Here is a 20,615-nt window from a genome sequence, read left to right on the forward strand (position 1 = left end):
CACCCACCCCCCTCAATTTTTCATCTCTCCCCTCAAGCCTCCATTCCCCCTCATTCCCTCTTCCCCAGTCAAGCCTCGATAATTTCAGAGGCCAGAGGATTTTATATCAGAATATAATCCCCCCGCCCCAGCCCCACTGCTACACCAGTTGCACCCGGAGTCTGCTCTTTGTGGCGGGATATGTCTTTGAGTTTAGCAGGTGGTTTAGCAGGTGCTGCAGGGGGTAAATTGAAACCATCTCCCGCCGGCTGCTGCAGGAGTCTGTGCTCCCGGGGCATACACTCTCAAATCTCTCGGTTCCGATGGTAATTGCAGGATGGTTGGGAAAATGATTGGAAAGTCCCAATTTTAACCCTCTACCCTTCAAGTATGACAGCCAGGCACAAACTAGTGACCCCTCTCCCCCTCCCTCCTTCACACACACACACTTTCTCAGGAATAGGCGGAGCAATTCTCAGCTTGCAGTCACTTTCGGATTCCCATGCAAGAGGCGATTCTTGGAAATCATGTGATTGCAGATGCTATAAAAGTTTTGCGCGGAAGCCCGGCTTTATCAGTGACTGCCTGACTGCCATTCCAGCTCAGCATCATGAGGTGAGTGAGTGATCGCAACACAGCAATGCGCTTCATTCGCCGCCGGTGGGAGACTCCTTTCTGCCGGCAGCCCCGGGGGTTTTCCCGACGGCTTGGGACTACCCCACAATGAGAAACCCCGGCCGGCGTAACGGAGCATCCCGCCGTGGGGTGGGGGGGGGGGAGCAGAAATGTGGCGGGGCAGAGTGTGTGACATTGGTGTCCCCGTCTGGTTGCAGAGAGAGGGAATGTGCGGGGGGAGGCGAGGAAACAGCAGCTTCATATTACAAACACACCCATAATGGGCGGGACTCTGTGACCCTGAGGCTAAGTGTTGACGCTGTCGGAAACGTCCTCGCGTTTCTCAACGGTGTCAATGCGGCCTCCGGATCAGGAATTCTGGCCCCTACAGGAGCGGTTCATGTTGCGGTTCATGACGCAACATGGCGCAGGCCTACAGGGGCCGGCATGGAAGAAAGGAGGCCCCCAGCCACAGAGGCCGGCCCACCGATCGGTCGGCCACAATCGGTGGTACCTGTATATAAGTTGGGCGGTTGCTCAAGGACTGCATGTCCACCATCCCTTTGTCCTCATCATTGTTGGAAATACAATCAAAGAAATAGGGCCGATGGAAGCAGCAAAAGATCCTGAAAACCCAGGAAGAGAAGATCCCTGACACCGTGTGCAGCAGACAGGAGAGCCAGAGGTTGAAACTGTAATTAAAATAAGAAACATCTGGTAAGTCAGGGTGGCACGGTGGTGCAGTGGTTAGCACTGCTGCCTCATGGCATCAAGGACCCGGGTTCCAATCCCGGCCCTGAGTCACAGTCCGTGTGGAGTTTGCACATTCTCCCTGTGTCTGTGTGGGTCTCACCCCCACAACCCAAAGATTAGGTAGGTGGATTGGCCATGCTAAATTGCCTTTTAATTGGAAAAAATGAACTGGGTTCTCAAGCTTTATAAAAGAAGAGTCTGGTAAGAGATGGCGAATGCTCAATCATTTTATTGCTTTCTCAAAGAATCACCGCACACTGCGCAGTTATTACTTCAAGGGAAATGTCCCTGTGCTTGAGGTTAAGCAAACATTTTTTCCTTAATGTCACAGAAAGTATCAGCAGACAAGCCAGTGATGGTGATGAGCAATCCTCGCACTTCGAGGAGGTTTTATAGATACTGGAACTACAGTTGTCAAACCAACTACTTAATGCAACCCAATGACAGCAGCATCGGCACAGCCACACTGACTGAGGTGTAGTAGCTGATTGGTCAGGAAGGATGGTCAGGGGGGATAGTATTGGGTGAAGCAGTTGCATTGGGGTTGAACAGAGGTGTTGCCATGGTGACAGCAGGGGAGCAAGATGGAGGACACAGAGAACAGGAGGCATGAGTTCTTGATCCATTGTGACCTTCTCAATACAGCTGTGTTCAAAAAATGTAAATGGGACATAATATTCCAATATCACGATGGTACAGTGGTTATCACTGCTGCCGCACAACACCAGGGACCCAGATTCAATTCCAGCCTTGGGTGACTGTGTGCAGTTAGCACATTCTCCCTATATGTGCATGGGTTTCCTCCAAGTGCTCCGGTTCCTTCCCACAGTCCAAAATATGCAGGTTAGATGGATTGGCCATGATAAATTGCCCGTTAGTGTCAAAACGTTGACTTGGTTAGGTGGGATTACGGGTATAAGGCTGCGCTGTGGGCCTAGGTAGGGGGCTCTTTCTTCACTGTAGATGTTCTATGTTCACACGGCAGAGAATCTGGCAGCACGGGATCCTTGAGGAAAATACGTGCACTCTCTAATTCGTGACACTTAAGGTGGAGTGGAACCTGGAGTAAGGTGGACTCCCTGCTGGCAGATAAAGAAACAATACTTTTCACTGTATACTAATACATGTGACAATAATCAAATAAAGAATCTAGCCACTGATCCACTCTTGGCTCCGTTTCCCACAGACCAATCACATCCCTCGTGCAGTAATAAGGGTTTGTGGTCAAATGATTCTATCGCCCAACAAAACTGACAGGCGTAACATAATTGATGTCACAGCACAAAAGGAGGTTATTTGACCCACCAAGATTGCACCAGAGCAGTCCAGTTAGTCCCAATTTCTTGTTCTTCCCCAATATTTTGTTTCTTGTTAAAGAGGAACAGATTTGTGGGTCACAGGCGTGGTGCAGCAGAAATGGAAAAGTATTTTTTTAAAGCAAAACAATGTTTATTCTATGAACTCAAGTTAATCTTTTTAAAACATACAGTGAACATCTTAGCAATCATTAATTCAAATACAACCCCCAAAGAATACAACACTAAGTAATCCTTAAACTGTCCTTTAAACATCCATAAAAACCTTTAAAACACAAAGATCAGGTTTAAATTCACTATTGAAGCAGTTATTAGTTGTAAATTACCAAAGGATCGATTACAGTCTTTAGATTACAGAGAGAGTGACTAATACACGTTCTGGCTGTGACTGCAGCTATCCAGCTCTGATAAACGAAACTAAAACACACCCTGCAGCAAACAACCTAAAACAAAAGTAAAAAGCTGACAGACACCCAGCTCCACCCACATTCTGACATCACTGATAAACATCCATTTCTTAAAGGTACTCTCACATGACACAACAAACAGGAGATAAATGTTGGATGCAGGAGTAAAGTAGCTCTGTGTATGGCTTGTTTGGTTGCCAGTATTAATTGTCATGATTACATACAATCCATTCAACTTGTGAAATTGCTTTTGGAGGGTTTTCTTTTGATCAATAGGATGATCAGTTACTCTGAGACACGGCGACTGCTGGAAGATGTGCACCAGGTTGGGTGAAAGTTTCTTTCTGGAACTGTAGCCAGTGGCACGCGGTACAATTCTTATTCTGTGCTCTAAGCTTTGCCAAAGGCACATGTGTTGATACTTGATCCAAACTAAATTTTTAAAAAATCATTGTACCGTATGTTTATTGAAATGGGGTGAAAATACATTGCACACTGCAAGGTGTGACTTGCAGCAGTGTTCACATAAGGTCCTATGGGACTGGCATATTTTGCTGCTATGATGGTTTAGAAGGGACAAATGTGAGACCGTTATTTTTCTTGTTTTAATGAAAGTCACTCTGATTCCTTGTTAGTGGCCCTGACAATACCTCGAACTCACCAGTCTGGGGCTGCAAGTGTCCTTGCTGACAATTTAATGTTTCTGCTTTTGTGTTCCCTGCCCTTCTCACCGTGTAAACATTATTTAGTGTGTTTAATTTTTGAATACAGCCAGATGGAACCCAGATCGTTGGTCTTAATGAGGGACATGGAGGGGTGGGTATTCTGAAAGTGTCCACCCCCTTCACACTGATGTCGCTGACCTTGGGATTGGGAATGGTGCCAGTGCTCAGGCATGGTGGGTAGAGTGTGCTACCCCAGCCCCATTCCAGCGACTGAGCAGCCTGACTCGAATTTCCAGATGTTGGTGTTACCGACACAGGGATCAATTTATCCTGGAAAAGTAATTGAAGCATCTCCTGCCAGTGGATTCCCGGTGAGAATATGGGGAATGTGGTAAAGAGGCAAAGGTGAGATTAATCAAACAGGTTGGGCTTGTTGATTGTTTCTGTGTTTGTGAGCAGGTCCATGTTGTCAATAAGATCATATATATAGTATCATATAATCTCCATGGAGATCTGGGACGTTATAAACAACTCTTGTTTTGGCACCATTTTCCCTGGAGTAAAACAATGAAGGTTAGGTTCAGTTTCTATTCTCACACTCAGGATATAAATTATCTGGAAATGAGAACACATCGAGCACTGTTCATCGACAACTCGCCGGTGGAGCTAAAGTTGAAGAAGGAATTTGGCTTTCGATCAACGTTATGAGGTAAATTTCATTGGCATTCTGTGTGTTAGACGATTAGGCATGTAGACTAGCAGACAAGGAGCTTGTTTTCTGAAATACAATAGTATAAATTACACGGGAGTTGAAACACGAGAGTGGGATTATTTGTCACAGTGAGTCATTCAGATATGTGTATACTGTCGCACTGAGACAAATGATTGTCAGAAGAAATTAGACACAAAAGGCGGATCTATTTATAATATTGTATCAGGTGATATTTTAAATAAAATAAGCCTTACTTTCCCAGCAGATTTTACAGAAAATACAAAGATAAACTTCAATTCTAAACTCTCACACTGTGGATTCAAGCATCCTGTAAATAACCTCAGGCAGATATTATGGATAATAGCTATCTGGAATTATTAACTAATGGAGAACTGTTGGCAGCTCATCTTGATGAGCTGACTAAATCGTCAGAACTATAATTCCCAGAGCAACAGAGAATACATTAGACTGCAGGATTCAATTGACCATCTCTGATTCTGAATTTGGCTCCAGAGGTCACTCAGCTGGTCAGCTGATGCTGGTGTTGGAAACCTTCTGCAGTTCTTGTTCTTTAAGAGTTACAAAGCCATTGTACAGACTGGATGGGGCAAGTCCATAATCCAAAACCGTGATTGCTCCTAAAACTAATTCAGATTCAGTCCAATTCATGCTCCCCCAGAAGGGACAGACTAGATGCACACTGACCAGGACAGGCATTGCACCTGACCTCCCACTTGATCCAATGTTTGATCTTCGCCAAAAGCCTGGGAAGCGGAAGTTACTGTTGCCTGTTTCCAATACTCTGCTGCCGGAGAGTCCTGCTCTCTGCTCCAGTGACTGTTCTGCTGCTTTAGTCTCCTTGTCTCCCACCCTCTCTTCATTAGCAAGTGCTATAAACAACAGTAAATATTATTCATCTGGAAACAAATACCTTTGTTCCTAATCTCCTGGTTTATGTCTGATAGTGTTTGAGGATATTAACAATTAGATAAAAAAGATAGACTTGTAATCACCATCTCTTCATTAGCAAGTGCTTTAAGCAACAGAAAATATTAGTGAAGCAATGTAAATATCTGTGAAAAAAATGCCCTTTTAAAATACAAAGGGCTGGATTTTCCGATTTTGAGGCTATGTCCAGAGGAAGTGTCCAGTTTTACGATGCAAAAGTCGGCGGTGCCGCTACACCGATGCTCCGCCCGGTGGGGGGTTAGCAGCTGCGCCACGCAAAACCCCCGGCATAAATGGCCGGAGAATTGCCGGGTCCATGGCCGCGCACATGCACGGCGACGACCTGCAGCGGTTGCGCCGTACAACATGGCGTCAGCCGCGTGTGGATGCGGCCTGCCAGATAGTGTAACCCCCCTGAACCACCCCCCGCCAGTCCCCGAAGACCCCGCCGAGCCTCCCCGGTCAGCAGAAGGGCTCCCCCCACCCAACTGGGGCAGCACGGTAGCATTGTGGTTAGCATAATTGCTTCACAGCTCCAGGGTCCCAGGTTCGATTCCGGCTTGGGTCACTGTCTGTGCGGAGTCTGCACGTCCTCCCCGTGTGTGCGTGGGTTTCCTCCGGGTGCTCCGGTTTCCTCCCACAGTCCAAAGATGTGCAGGTTAGGTGGATTGGCCATGATAAATTGCCCTTAGTGTCCAAAATTGCCCTTAGTGGGGTTGCTGGGTTATGGGGATTGGGTGTAGGTGTTGACCTTGGGTAGGGTGCTCTTTCCAAGAGCCGGTGCAGACTCGATGGGCCGAATGGCCTCCTTCTGCACTGTAAATTCTATGAACTGTGACGGCGCTGGACACAGTCCGCAGCCACCACTCGAGGTTGACGAGACCCATGCAGGTGATGTCCTGAGGCCGTCCCAACAGTGTGCGCCGTACTCACCGATGATGCCGGTTTGGAGGGGGCGGAGCATCTAAAAACAGGCACTGCCCCCGATTTTGGCGTCAAAAGGGATTCTCCGCCCGATCGCCGAATAAGATTTCGACGTCGGCAAGCGGAGAATCCCGGCCAAAGTATTTTGTTCCTAATCTCCTGGTTTATGTCTGATAGTGTTTGAGGATATTAACAATTCGATAAAAAGATAGATTTGTAATTATATCACATGCTGCCCAATCTCAGAACATCCAAAGAGTTTTACAGGCAGCAAACTGTGTTTCCAAGTCTTTGACGCTGTCGCATTGTGGGAAGCACAGGTGACAGTCTGCACATAACAAGCTGCACAATGTGACAATAACCAGGTAATCTATATTAGGGATGTTGATGAAGGGATAAATATTTGCCCCCACCTTATCCCCATAACCCCACCTAACCTGCACATCTCTGGAAACCTAAGGGGCAATTTTTCCGGTGCGGACCTGGTGGGCCAAATGGCCTCCTGTACTGTAAATTCTATGTCTATGTCTAACTCATCTGCTCTTATGCCAATAACACCATGGGATCCTTTCACTGGAGAGATTAGAGGGAGCCTTTTTTAAATGTCTAATCCAAAAGATGGTGCTTCCAACCAGAGAGCACCTCCCTTATTGCGGCACAGCAGTGTCAGACTCAATTATGTGGCCAAGTCTACAGGTTGGCGATTGAGCTACTAACCTTTTGACTAGTTGAGACATACAAGCTCACTGAGGGCAATGATGACTAAGATCAGCTGAGAACAGTTGGGAATATTGTTCCCAGACTTCATAGTCCAGTAATACAGGCCCTATGGTTATTCTGCACTTTCAGTTATTATTTCTGATCAGGGTTTTGGGTAGTTGGAAAAGCAAAGTAAAGTTGCCACAGTTCCAGATAACCATAGGCTGTTTTTCCCTTTTGAGGGGGAGAGTTGACTGCTGGTGATTTACGTGAGGCGAGGAGCAAGATTGAGAAGGCAGGCCTTCAGACAATCATGGAATTCCGACATTGCAGTAGGATGCCATTTGGCCCATCGAGTCTGCACCAACCCTCGGGAAGAGCACTCTACCTAGGCCCACTCCCTCAACCTATCCCCATACCCCACCTAACCTGCACATCTCTGGACACTAAAGGGCAATTTTTAGCCTGACTGGTCCACCTAAGTTCACATCCTTGGACTGTGGGAGGAAGATGGATCGCCCCGAGGAAACCCACACAGACACGGGGAGAAAGTACAAACTCCACACGGAATTGAACTCGGGTCTCTGGCACTGTGAGGCAGAAGTGCTAACCACTGTGCCACTGTGCTGCCCATTTAGGGTTATTCATGAATAACCTCAGCTGGTATGGGAATTGAACCCATGCTGTTGGCCTCGCTCTGCATCACGAGCCAGCTTTCGAGCCAATTGAGATGAATTGGGGGTAGTCTATAATGCAAAGGAAACACAGCATGGGATACCATGGGCGCGATTCTCCACTCCCGCGCCGGTTGAGAGAATCGCCTGGGCCGCCAAGATTTCCTGGGACGCCGGTCCGATGCCCTCCCGCGATTCTCCCAAGCGGCGGGAACGGCCCCGTCGAGTTCCGCGGGCCGGAGAATCGCCGGAGACACCCAAAATGGCGATTCTTCGGCACCCCCGCTATTCTCAGGCCCGGATGGGCCGAGCGGCCAGGCCAAAACGGCGGGCTCCCCCCCGGCGCCGTCCACACCTGGTCACTGCCGTCGTGAACGGTGCGTGAACGCTGGGGGGGCGGCCTGCGGGGGGGGGGGGGAGGGGAGATCCTGCACCGGGGGGGGTACCTTAAATGTGGCATGGCCCGCGATCGGTGCCCACCGATCGTTGGGCCGTCCTCTCTGAAGGAGGATCTTCTTCCTTCCGCGGCCCCGCAAGATCCGCCCGCCATCTTCTTGCGGGGCGGACTTAGAGAGGCCGGCAACCATGCATGCGCGGGTTGGCGCTGGCCAACCCGCCATGCGCGGATGACGCCAGTTATGCGGCGCCGGCCGCGTCATCTATGCGGCGCCGCCTTTACACGAGCGACAAGGCCTGGCGCGTGTAGATGACGCGGCCCCGATCCTAGTCCATTGTCAGGGCCTGAATTGGTCGGGATCGGGGCCGTTTCGGCCGTCGTGAACCTCAACGGCGTTTACGACGGCGCGGCCACTTCGGCGCGGGAGTGGAGAATCCCGCCCCATGGGCTGGATAACTTGAAAATGTTTTCAGTGTTTGTAGTGATATTGTATGTACGGTGTTGTAGGCAATGGCATGTACATAGAACATAGAACGATACAGCGCAGGACAGGCCCTTCGGCCAACTATGTTGCACCGACATGGGAAGTCAAAAAACAAAAGCCATCTAACCTACACTATGCCATTATCATCCATATGCTTATCCAATAAACTTTTAAATGCCCTCAATGTTGGCGAGTTCACTACTGTTGCAGGTAGGGCATTCCACGGCCTCACCACTTTTTGCGTAAAGAACCTACCTCTGACCTCTGTCCTGTATCTATTACCCCTCAGTTTAAGGCTATGTCCCCTCGTGCTAGCCATTTCCATCCGCGGGAGAAGGCTCTCACTGTCCACCCTATCTAACCCCCTGATCATTTTGTATGCCTCTATTAAGTCTCCTCTTAACCTTCTCTCTAACGAAAACAACCTCAAGTCCATCAGCCTTTCCTCATAAGATTTTCCCTCCATACCAGGCAACATCCTGGTAAATCTCCTCTGCACCCGCTCCAAAGCTTCCACGTCCTTCCTATAATGAGGTGACCAGAACTGTACGCAATACTCCAAATGCGGCCGTACCAGAGTTTTGTACAGCTGCAACATGACCTCATGACTCCGGAACTCAATCCCTCTACCAATAAAGGCCAACACTCCATAGGCCTTCTTCACAACCCTGTCAACCTGGGTGGCAACTTTCAGGGATCTATGTACATGGACACCGAGATCCCTCTGCTCATCCACACTTCCAAGGACTTTACCATTAGCCAAATATTCCGCATTCCTGTTATTCCTTCCAAAGCGAATCACCTCACACTTCTCTGCATTAAACTCCATTTGCCACCTCTCAGCCCAGCTCTGCAGCTTATCTATGTCCCTCTGTAACCTGCAACATCCTTCCGCACTGTCGACAACACCACCGACTTTAGTGTTGTCTGCAAATTTACTCACCCACCCTTCTGCGCCCTCCTCTAGGTCATTTATAAAAATGACAAACAGCAACGGCCCCAGAACAGATCCTTGTGGTACGCCACTTGTAACTGAACTCCATTCTGAACATTTCCCATCAACCACCACCCTCTGTCTTCTTTCAGCTAGCCAATTTCTGATCCACATCTCTAAATCACCCTCAATCCCCAGCCTCTGTATTTTCTGCAATAGCCTACCGTGGGGAACCTTATCAAACGCTTTACTGAAATCCATATACACCACATCAACTGCTCTACCCTCGTCTACCTGTTCAGTCACCTTCTCAAAGAACTCGATAAGGTTTGGAGGCATGACCTACCCTTCACAAAGCCATGCTGACTATCCCTAATCATATTATTCCTATCTAGATGATTATAAATCTTGTCTCTTATAATCCCCTCCAAGACTTTACCCACAACAGACGTGAGGCTCACCGGTCTATAGTTGCCGGGGTTGTCTCTACTCCCCTTCTTGAACAAAGGAACCACATTTGCTATCCTCCAGTCCTCTGGCACTATTCCTGTAGCCAATGATGACATAAAAATCAAAGCCAAAGGCTCAGCAATCTCTTCCCTGGCTTCCCAGAGAATCCTAGGAGAAATCACATCAGGCCCCGGGGACTTATCTATTTTCAGCCTGTCCAGAATTGCCAACACCTCTGCCCTACGTACCTCAATGCCATCTATTCTAATAGCCTGGGTCTCAGCATTCTCCTCCACAACATTCTCTTTTTCCTGAGTGAATACTGACGAAAAATATTCATTCAGTATCTCGCCTATCTCTTCAGACTCCACACACAACTTCCCATCCCTGTCCTTGACTGGCCCTACTCTTACCCTAGTCATTCTTTTATTCCTGACATACCTATAGAAACACTTGCAGCCTACTTCTCCAACCTATGCCCCCCAAGTCATGTCTAATGGCATCATAATTGCCCTTCCCCCAGCTATAACTCTTGCCCTGCGGGGTATACTTATCCCTTTCCATCACTAACGTAAACGTCACCGAATTGTGGTCACTGTCCCCAAAGTGCTCACCTACCTCCAAATCTAACACCTGGCCTGATTCATTACCCAAAACCAAATCCAATGTGGCCTCTCCTCTTGTTGGCCTGTCAACATATTGTGTCAGGAAACCCTCCTGCACACATTGTACAAAAAACGACAACCATATCTTTTCCAGTCAATATTTGGAAAGTTAAAGTCTCCCATAATAACTACCCTGTTACTTTCGCTCTTATCCAGAATCATCTTCGCCATCCTTTCCTCTACATCCCTAGAACTATTTGGAGGCCTATAGAAAACTCCCAACAGGGTGACCTCTCCTTTCCTGTTTCTTATCTCAGCCCATACTACCTCGGAAGAAGAGTCCCCATCTAGCATCCTCTCTGCCACCGTAATACTGTTTTTGACTAGCAGCGCCACACCTCCCCCTCTTTTGCCTCCTTTTCTGAGCTTACTAAAACACCTAAACCCCGGAACCTGCAACAACCATTCCTGTCCCTGCTCTATCCATGTCTCCGAAATGGCCACAACATCGAAGTCCCAGGTACCAACCCATGCTGCCAGTTCCCCTACCTTATTTCGTATACTCCTGGCATTGAAGTAGACACACTTCAAACCACCTACCTGAACACTGGCCCCCTCCTGCGAAGTCAAATCTGTGCTCCTGACCTCTATACTCTCAATCTCTCGTACCCTAAAACTACAATCCAGGTTCCCATGCCCCTGCTGCATTAGTTTAAACCCCCACAAAGAGCACTAGCAAATCTCCCCCCCCCCAGGATATTTGTGCCCCTCTGGTTCAGATGTAGACCATCCTGTCTGTAGAGGTCCCACCTTCCTCAGAAAGAGGCCCAGTTATCCAGAAATCTGAATCCCTCCCGCCTGCACCATCCCTGTAGCCACGTGTTTAATTGCTCTCTCTCCCTATTCCTCATCTCATTATCACGTGGCACGGGCAACAACCCAGAGATAACAACTCTGTTTGTTCTCGTTCTGAGCTTCCATCCTAGCTCCCTGAAAGCCTGCCTGACATCCTTGTCCCCTTTCCTACCTATGTCGTTAGTGCCCATGTGGACCACGACTTGGGGCTGCTCCCCCTCCCCCTTAAGGACCCGGAAAACACGATCCAAGACATCACGTACCCTTGCACCTGGGAGGCAACATACCAAACGTGAGTCTCTCTCGCTCCCACAAAATCTCCTGTCTGTGCCCCTGACTATCAAGTCCCCAATTACTAATGCTCTGCTCCTCTCCCCCCTTCCCTTCTGAGCAACAGGGACAAACTCCGTGCCAGAGGCCCGTACCCCATGGCTTACCCTTGGTATGTCGTCCCTCCCACAAGTATCCAAAGCGGTATACTTGTTACTCAGGGGACCAACCGCAGGGGATCCCTGCACTTGACTGCTTCTTCCCAGTCCCTCTTACAGTTACCCATCTATCTCCAATCTTTGGTGTAACTAATTCCCTGAAGCTGCTATCTATGACCCCCTCTGCCTCCCGAATGATCCGAAGTTCATCCAACTCCAGCTCCAGTTCCCTAACTCGGACTTGGAGGAGCTGGAGATGGCTGCACTTCCTGCAGGTAAAATCAGCAGGGACACTAACGGCATCCCTCACCTCAAACATCCTGCAGGAGGAACATTGCACTCCCTTCCCTGCCATCCCTCTAACCTCCAACCAAGATCTGGTTAATAAATAAATAAATAAGAAATATAATAATAATATAATATGGCACTTACCTCACACCAATGGGTCTTATTATTAGGTTAGAGGAGGAGGGCGGGTGGGAGACACTACACGTGTAGTGTCTCGGGTTTCCTCTCCACCAGAATATATTAGTTGGGGGTGGGGAACCTTCCCAGAAGTCCACGGGTCGAACTTCCGGTTCCCGCCTTATATAAAAAATAAAAAATAAAACAGAAACGGGACCAGGTAAGGGTTTTTAAAGCAAAACCTTACCTCCCAGAAGGCCCCTGCGCTCCGCTCCCGCCGAAATTCAAAGGGCTGCTCCTGCAAAGGTAAGGGTTTTTAAAGTAAATACTCACCTCGCAGAAGGCCCCTGCGCTCCGCTCCCGCCGAAATTCAAAGGGCTGCTCCTGCAAAGGTAAGGGTTTTTAAAGTAAATACTCACCTCCCAGAAGGCCCCTGCGCACCGCTCCCGCCGAAATTCAAAGGGCTGCTCCTGCAAAGGTAAGGGTTTTTAAAGCAAAAACTTACCTCCCAGAAGGCCCCTGCGCTCCGCTCCCAACGAAATTCAAAGGGCTGCTCCTGCAAAGGTAAGGGTTTTTAAAGTAGCTTTAAGAAGCTGCATAGTGTCAACACTAGGATATCACCATGTGTAAGGCTGGAGGATAAATAGTGCAGTCTCCATATTATCTATGATTCTTACTGTCTGTGACTCTATATCAGTAAAACTCAATAAGTATACCTTATGAGTCTTGCATATAGTCTGATAATTAACCTATTTAACACAACACAACAAATAGAGAAAATACTGGACAATTGCAGCAGGTCTGACAGCACCTGGAGGGAGAATTGAGCTAACGTTTCGAGTCTGAATGCCTCTTTGTTAAAGTTGATTCACCTATTTAACTGTTCGAACCTGGTCTGAATCAAGATCTGCAGAGTTGTGTATGTGGCTGTTGCTAGCAATAAACTTCATATAATTCCTGGAGAAAATCATCATGAATATTGCCAGAAAAATATAAGCAAAATACTGCAGATGCTGGAATCTGAAACAAGAACAGAGAATGCTGGAATAGCTCAGCAGATCTGGCAGCATCTGTAGCATAGGAAACCGTGTCATTCTCAATATCTCACTTAGGATACGTCGCAGACAGACCAGATCCATTGAGGTCCACATCAAGACCCTCAACATTTATGGTAGCAGCAGACTTCAAGCCACCATGACAATGTTCCAGCCTTCAGGACTCAATACTCAGGTCAACAACTTTAGACTGTGACTTTTCTCCTCTATCTTAACCCCTTCTGTATCCCATACATTTTTGGTCTCAATACAACCCCCTTCCCCCCCCCCCCCCCCTCGCCCCATTCTCCCCCACCCTCCCACACCTGGTCATCTGTCTCTTGTTCTTATGTTTTCTACATCTTTGCTACAATCTCTCCCGGCTACAGTTTGATAGCCGACACATTCCCCTTTTAGTTCCGATGAAGAGTGAAGTGGACTTGAAACGTTAACTCTGATTCCTCTCCCTCCAGCTGCTGCCGGACCTCCTGAGTTTTTCCGGCATTCTGTGTTTTAGTTTGAGATTCCAGCATCCGCAGTATTTTGTTTATAATTATTGTGACAATGTTGATGGTGATTTCCTCAATCCCCAGCCTCTTGTACATCTCCCAATTCCTTCACCCACCGCTGGTGGTCATCTCTTCAGCTGCCCAGGCTCCAAGCTCTGGAATCACCTGCCTCAACCTCACTGCTTCCCTCATGCTCTCCTCTTTGAACACGTGCCCGAATATCTTATTGCGGGTTCGCTGTCGGACTTTGTTTGAAAACATCCATTTATTTATACTAACGATGCTACATAAATGCAAGTTGTCGCTGTAAACTCTTGGGATATTCCAGCCCACCCCCAGCCGGGATTGTCCCTAATAGGCTTTTGGCTGTGACCTCAGTGTGGGGCTGTGTGATTCTGAGGATTTTATGTTTGAACTGAAATATTAACGTCTCCAACTTCATTTCAGAGTGCCCACAGAAGCAGGGTTGTATGAGCGGGGTGCAGAGTGGGGAGGAAACAATAGGTGGGAGAATGTCTGGCGCCAGGGGCAAGGGCTACCAAATTGCTGGACAGGCTAGCTTATGGAAGCGTAGTGGGGGGGGTCTGGAGATGTTAGGCTTATCAAAGGAGTTGATTTATTTTGTGCTGTTACTGGGGGGGTGGAGAGGGGGGAAAAATGTTCTGCTGATGAGGGAGGGACTTTTGTTGAGGGACAGAGAGGAGGTTGGGGGGCGGGGGCTGCCTGGGGGCAGACCGGTGGAGGCATGGGGTGCGGGCAGGCGACTGGCCCAAGAGAGGGGATGGCTGATCGGCGAAGGGGAGGGGGCGATGAACCCCCAACTAGACTGATCACCTGGAATGTAAGAGGGTTCAATGGGCCGGTCAAGAGGGCACGCGAGTTTGTGCACTTGGGAGGACTGAAGGCGGATGTGATAATGCTGCAGGAGACGCACCTTAGAGTAGCTGACCAGATTAGATTAAGGAAAGGTTGGGTCAGACAGGTTTTTCACTCGGGACTGGACTCGAAGACTAGAGGGATCACGATCCTGATCAACAAGTAAGTGGCGTTTGAGGCGGCAAGAATAGTTTTGGATGTGGGAGGCCTGTACATTATGGTCAGTTGGAAATTGGAGGGGGTGCAGGTGGTACCAGTAAATGTATATGCACCAAACTGGGATGATGTGGAGTTTATAAAGACGATTTTTGGGGAGTTTGTGCATCTTAAAAAATATTAAGGTAGCTAAGTCCCCAGGGCCTGATGGGATCTACCCCAGAATACTGAAGGAGGTGGGAGAGGAAATTGCTGAGGCCTTGACAGAAATCTTTGGATCCTCACTGTCTTCAGGTGATGTCCCGGAGGACTGGAGAATAGCCAATGTTGTTCCTCTGTTTAAGAAGGGTAGCAAGGATAATCCAGGGAACTACAGGCCGGTGAGCCTTACTTCAGTGGTAGGGAAATTACTGGAGAGAATTCTTTGAGACAGGATCTACTCCCATTTGGAAGCAAATGGACGTATTAGTGAGAGGCAGCATGGTTTTGTGAAGGGGAGGTTGTGTCTCACTAACTTGATAGAGTTTTTAGAGGAGGTCACAAAGATGATTGATGCAGGTAGGGCAGTGGAGGTTGTCTATATGGACTTCAGTAAGGCCTTTGACAAGGTCCCTCATAGTAGACTAGTACAAAAGGTGAAGTCACACAGGATCAGGGGTGAGCTGGCAAGGTGGATACAGAACTGGCTAGGTCATAGAATGCAGAGAGTAGCAATGGAAGGATGCTTTTCTAATTGGAGGGCTGTGACCAATGGTGTTCCGCAGGGATCAGTGCTGGGACCTTTGCTGTTTGTAGTATAGAAAAATGATTTGGAGGAAAATGTAACTGGTCTGATTAGTAAGTTTGCAGACGACACAAAGGTTAGTGGAATTGCGGATAGCGATGAGGACTGTCAGAGGATACAACAGGATTTAGATTGTTTGAAGACTTGGGCGGAGAAATGGCAGATGGAGTTTAATCCGGACAAATGTGAGGTAATGCATTTTGGAAGGTCTAATACAAGTAGGGAATATACAATGAATGGTAGAACCCTCAAGAGTATTGAAAGTCAAAGAGATCTAGGAGTACAGGTCCACAGGTCATTGAAAGGGGCAACACAGGTGGAGAAGGTAGTCAAGAAGGCATACGGCATGCTTGCCTTCATTGGCCGGGGCATTGAGTATAAGAATTGGCAAGTCATGTTGCAGCTGTATAGAACCTTAGTTAGGCCACACTTGGAGTATAGTGTTCAATTCTGGTCGCCACACTACCAGAAGGATGTGGAGGCTTTAGAGAGGGTGCAGAAGAGATTTACCAGAATGTTGCCTGGTATGGAGGGCATTAGCTATGAGGAGTGGTTGAATAAACTCGGTTTGTTCTCACTGGAACGACGGAGGTTGAGGGGCGACCTGATAGAGGTCTACAAAATTATGAGGGGCATAGACAGAGTGGATAGTCAGAGGCTTTTCCCTAGGGTAGAGGGGTCAATTACTAGGGGGCATAGGTTTAAGGTGAGAGGGGCAAGGTTTAGAGTAGATGTACGAGGCAAGTTTTTTACACAGAGGGTAGTGGGTGCCTGGAACTCGCTGCCGGAGGAGGTGGTGGAAGGAGGGACGATAGTGACATTTAAGGGGCATCTTGACAAATACATGAATAGGATGGGAATAGAGGGATACGGACCCAGGAAGTGTAGAAGATTGTAATTTAGTCGGGCAGCATGGTCGGCACGGGCTTGGAGGGCCGAAGGGCCTGTTCCTGTGCTGTACATTTCTTTGTTCTTTGTAAGATACCGAACCTGGATTTGCATAAGCTGGTCATTGGAGGGGACTTCAACACAGTTACTGACCCTGGTTAAGACCGGTCAAGCTCAAAAATGGGCAGGGTGCCAGCAATGGCTAAGGAGCTAAAACGGTTCATGCAGCAGATGGGGGGTGGGGTTGCATCCATGGAGATTTAGGCAGCCAGGAGTGAAGGAGTTCTCCTTCTACTCACACGTGCATAAAGGGTACTCCCGGATTGATTTCTACTGATGGGGGTGGTGGACACGGGGTACTCGGCGATCACAATCTCAGACCATGCCCGCACTGGGTTGACCTACAGGTTAGTAAAGACAGTAACCAGCGCCCGCACTGGAGGTTAGATGATTGACTTTTAGCGGGCAGCACGGTAGCATTGTGGATAGCTCCAGGGTCCCAGCTCCAGGGTCCCAGGTTCGATTCCGGCTTGGGTCACTGTCTGTGCGGAGTCTGCACATCCTCCCCGTGTGTGCGTGGGTTTCCTCTGGGTGCTTCGGTCTCCTCCCACAGTCCAAAGATGTGCAGGTTAGGTGGATTGGCCACGATAAATTGCCCCTTAGTGTCTAAAGATGTGCAGGTTAGGTGGATTGGCCTTGCTAAATTGCCCTTAGTGTCCACAAGTGCCCTTAGTGTTGGGTGGGGTTCCTGGGTTATGGGGATAGGGTGAAGGTGTTGACCTTGGGTAGGGTGCTCTTTCCAAGAGCCGGTGCAGACTCGATGGGCCGAATGGCCGCCTTCTGCACTGAAAATTCTATGATAATTATCTATGATAAGAGGTGGGCGGGCGTTGAGGAAATGTATTCAGAACTACCTGGAGGTCAATGATACGGGCAAATTTCAGCAGCGGTGGTGTGGGAAGCACTGAAGGCGGTGGTTAGAGGGGAGCTGATCTCGCTATGGGCCCACAGGGAGAAGGTAGATAGGGCAGAGATGGACCGACTGGTAAATGAGATACTACAGGTCGATAGGAGGTATGCGGAGACCCCAGAGGCAGAACTTTTAAGGGAATGGCAGAGGCTACAGGCGGAGTTTGGCTTGTTAACCACAGGGAAGGTGGTAGAGCAGCTGAGAAAGGCAAGGGGGGCGATCTATGAGCATGGAGAGAAGGCCAGCAGAATGCTTGCACAGCAGCTTAGAAAGAGGGAGGCAGCCAGGGAGATAGGGAAGGTAAAGTATGGAGAGGGGAACCTGGTGGGAGACTCAGCAGGGGTGAATAAGGCGTTTAAGGAGTTTTATAGTAGGCTCTACGGGTCGGAACCCCCACCTGGGCCGGAGGGGATGAGGCACTTCCGAGGGGGGCTGAATTTCCCGAAGGTGGACGGGGAACTGGTAGGAGGGCTGATCGGAGTCGAAGGGATAGCGGAGGGGCTGAACGCCATGCAGTCGGGTAAAGCCCCGGAGCCGGATGGGTACCCAGTGGAGTTCTATAAAATTTTCTCTGGGATATTGGGGCCGCTGCTGATGAGGACATTCAATGAAGCTAGGGAGAGAGGTGTGCTTCCCCTGACGATTCACAGGCCACGGTCTTGCTGATCCTGAAGCGGGAGAAGAATCCAGAGCTGTGTGGGTCCTGCAGGCCGATATCCCTATTGAACGTGGATGCCAAACTACTTGCCAAAATTTTGTCCTCTAGGATTGAAGACTGTGTTCCGGGCGTGATTCGGGAGGACCAGACAGGGTTTTTTGAGGGAAGGCAGTTGGTGGCCAATGTAAGAAGACTGCTAAATGCAATCATGATGCCCCCAGAAGGTAGGGAGGTGGAGGTAGTGGTCGTAATGGACGCAGGGAAGGCTTTTGATCGAGTAGAATGGGAATATCTGTGGGAGGTACTGGGATGATTCGGATTTGGGCGGGGCTTTATCGACTGCGTCAGGCTGCTGTATCAGGCTCCTGTGGCGAGCGTACGGACAAACAGGGCAACATCGGATTATTTTAGGCTACATCGGGGGATGAGACAGGGATGCCCCCTCTCCCCACTGTTGGTCATGTTAGCTATAGAGCCATTGGCAATTGCACTGAGCCTCTATCTTCCCTCTATCTTCCCTCGAGGGGCTGGAAGGGGCTGGACCGGAGGGGTAGTGGAACACAAGAGTCTTGCTTTACGCAGATGACCTGCTCCTGTATGTATCGGACCCAGTAGAGGGGATGGAAGAAATCATGAGCATTGTGGGGGAATTTGACCGGTTTTCGGGGTACAAACTAAATATGGGGAAAAGCGAGATGTTTGCGATCCAGGCAAGGGAACAGGAAATGGCGACTGGGGGAACTGCCGTTTAGAGTGTTAGGGGGAAGCTTTAGGTATTTAGGCATCCAAGTGGCGCGTGAATGGGAACGGTTGCACAAACTTAATCTGGCCCGACTAGTAGATCAAATGAAGGACGATTTTCGGAGGTGGGACGTGCTCCCATTGTCATTAGCTGGGAGGGTCCAGACGGTGAAGATGACAGTCCTTCCGAGATTCCTGTTTGTGTTCCAGTGTCTCCCCATCTTTATTCCGCGGTGCTTTTTTAAACGGGTTAACAAAGTTATCACCGGCTTTTTATGGGCGGGCAAGCCCCGCGAGTAAAAAAGGGGATGCTTGAGCGGAGCCGGGGGGCGGGTGGGCTGGCGCTGCCAAACTTCAGTAACTATTATTGGGCAGCGAATATAGCCGATTAGGAAGTGGGTGGGGGGGGGGGGGGGGGGGGGGGGGGGGGGGTTGGGGGTGGGGGGGGGGTTGGGGGTGGGGGGGGTCGGCGTGGGAACGTATGGAGGCGGCCTCATGTAAGGGCACCAGCTTGGGGGAGTTGATAACGGCACCTCTGCTGTTCCCTCCGGCACGGTACTCCACCAGCCCCGTGGTGGTAGCGGTCCTGAGAGTCTGAGGGCAATGGAGGAAGCATGTGGGAGTGGAGGGAGCATCGGTCTGGTCTCCAATTTGTAATAATCACCGGTTTGCCCCAGGAAGGATGCACAGGGGTTTTTGGAGATGGCAGAGGGCAAGAATTGAGAGGATGGAGGATATGTTTCTAGAGGGGAGATTTCCTAGCTTCAGGGAGCTGGAGGAGAAATTTGGATTGGTGAGGGGAAATGAATTCAGGTACCTGCAGGTGCGGGACTTCCTAAGTAGGCAGGTCTCAACCTTCCCGCTCCTACCACTAAGGGGGATACAGGGCAGGGTAGTTTCCTGAGGGTGGGTGGGAGGAGGCAAGGTGTCTGACATCTATAAGGAACTCATGGGGTCAGAGGACATGCAGACCGAGGAGCTGAAGCGCAAATGAGAAGAGGAGTTAGGAGGAGAGATAGAGGATGGTCTCTGGGCGGATGCGTTGAATAGGGTCAACGCGTCCACAACATGCGCCAGGCTCAGCCTGATACAGTTTAAGGTCATGCACCAGGCTCACATGACAGTGGCCAGAATGAGCAGGGTCTTTGGGGTAGAAGATAGATGCGCAAGGTGTGCGGGAGGGCCAGCGAACCATGTCTACATGTTTTGGACATGTCCAAAGCTTAGGGGATTCTGGCAGGGGTTTGCAGACGTCATGTCCACGATGTTAAAAAAAAGGGTGGCACCGAGTCCGGAGGTGGCGATTTTCGGGGTGTCGGAAGATCCGGGAATCCAGGAGGAGAAAGAGGCGGACGTTCTGGCCTTTGCTTCCCTGGTAGCCCGGAGACAGATACTATTAGCATGGAGGGACTCAAAGCCCCCGAAGTCGGAGACCTGGCTATCGGACATGGCCAGCTTTCTCTGTTTGGAGAAAATCAAGTTTGATTTCAGAGGGTCACTGTTAGGGTTCGCCCGGAGGTGGCATCCGTTCGTCGACTTCTTTGCAGAAAATTAATCGTCAGCAGAAAAGGGGGGTGGCATTAGTTTAGCTTAGAGTAGGGGGTTAATAAAGGTGGGACCTGTGAGGGAGGAAGCAGGTTTTTTCCACTATGTTTATAGACTCGTGTACATTGTTTATTTTGTCGTTGTTGCGGCAGCAGTGCTAACCACACACCACGGTGCCGCGGATTCAACCCTGGTCCCGGGTCA

General features: G+C 49.4%; 1 protein-coding gene across 5 annotated transcripts in view; it reads left to right on the plus strand.

The window, feature by feature from the left end:
* The first annotated feature begins 351 nt into the window (after positions 1 to 351).
* Positions 352 to 20,615, plus strand: part of LOC140393044 (interferon-induced protein with tetratricopeptide repeats 5-like) — a 38,387-nt gene continuing 18,123 nt past the window's right edge. For 3 of the 5 annotated variants that reach the window (XR_011935474.1, XR_011935476.1, XM_072478992.1), the window contains exons 1-2: positions 352 to 594; positions 4,339 to 4,444. Coding sequence is in view for 2 of the 5 variants with exons in the window: in XM_072478992.1 (XP_072335093.1) it covers positions 4,440 to 4,444 (5 nt within the window). In the remaining 3 variants the exon portion in view is untranslated. Of the gene's footprint in view, positions 595 to 990; positions 1,312 to 4,338; positions 4,445 to 20,615 lie in introns of those variants that run through there. The other 2 variants (XM_072478993.1, XM_072478994.1) reach the window with 2 other exon arrangements.

Source organism: Scyliorhinus torazame, chromosome 16, assembly GCF_047496885.1.
Source record: "Scyliorhinus torazame isolate Kashiwa2021f chromosome 16, sScyTor2.1, whole genome shotgun sequence".
Taxonomy (NCBI): Eukaryota; Metazoa; Chordata; class Chondrichthyes; order Carcharhiniformes; family Scyliorhinidae; genus Scyliorhinus; species Scyliorhinus torazame.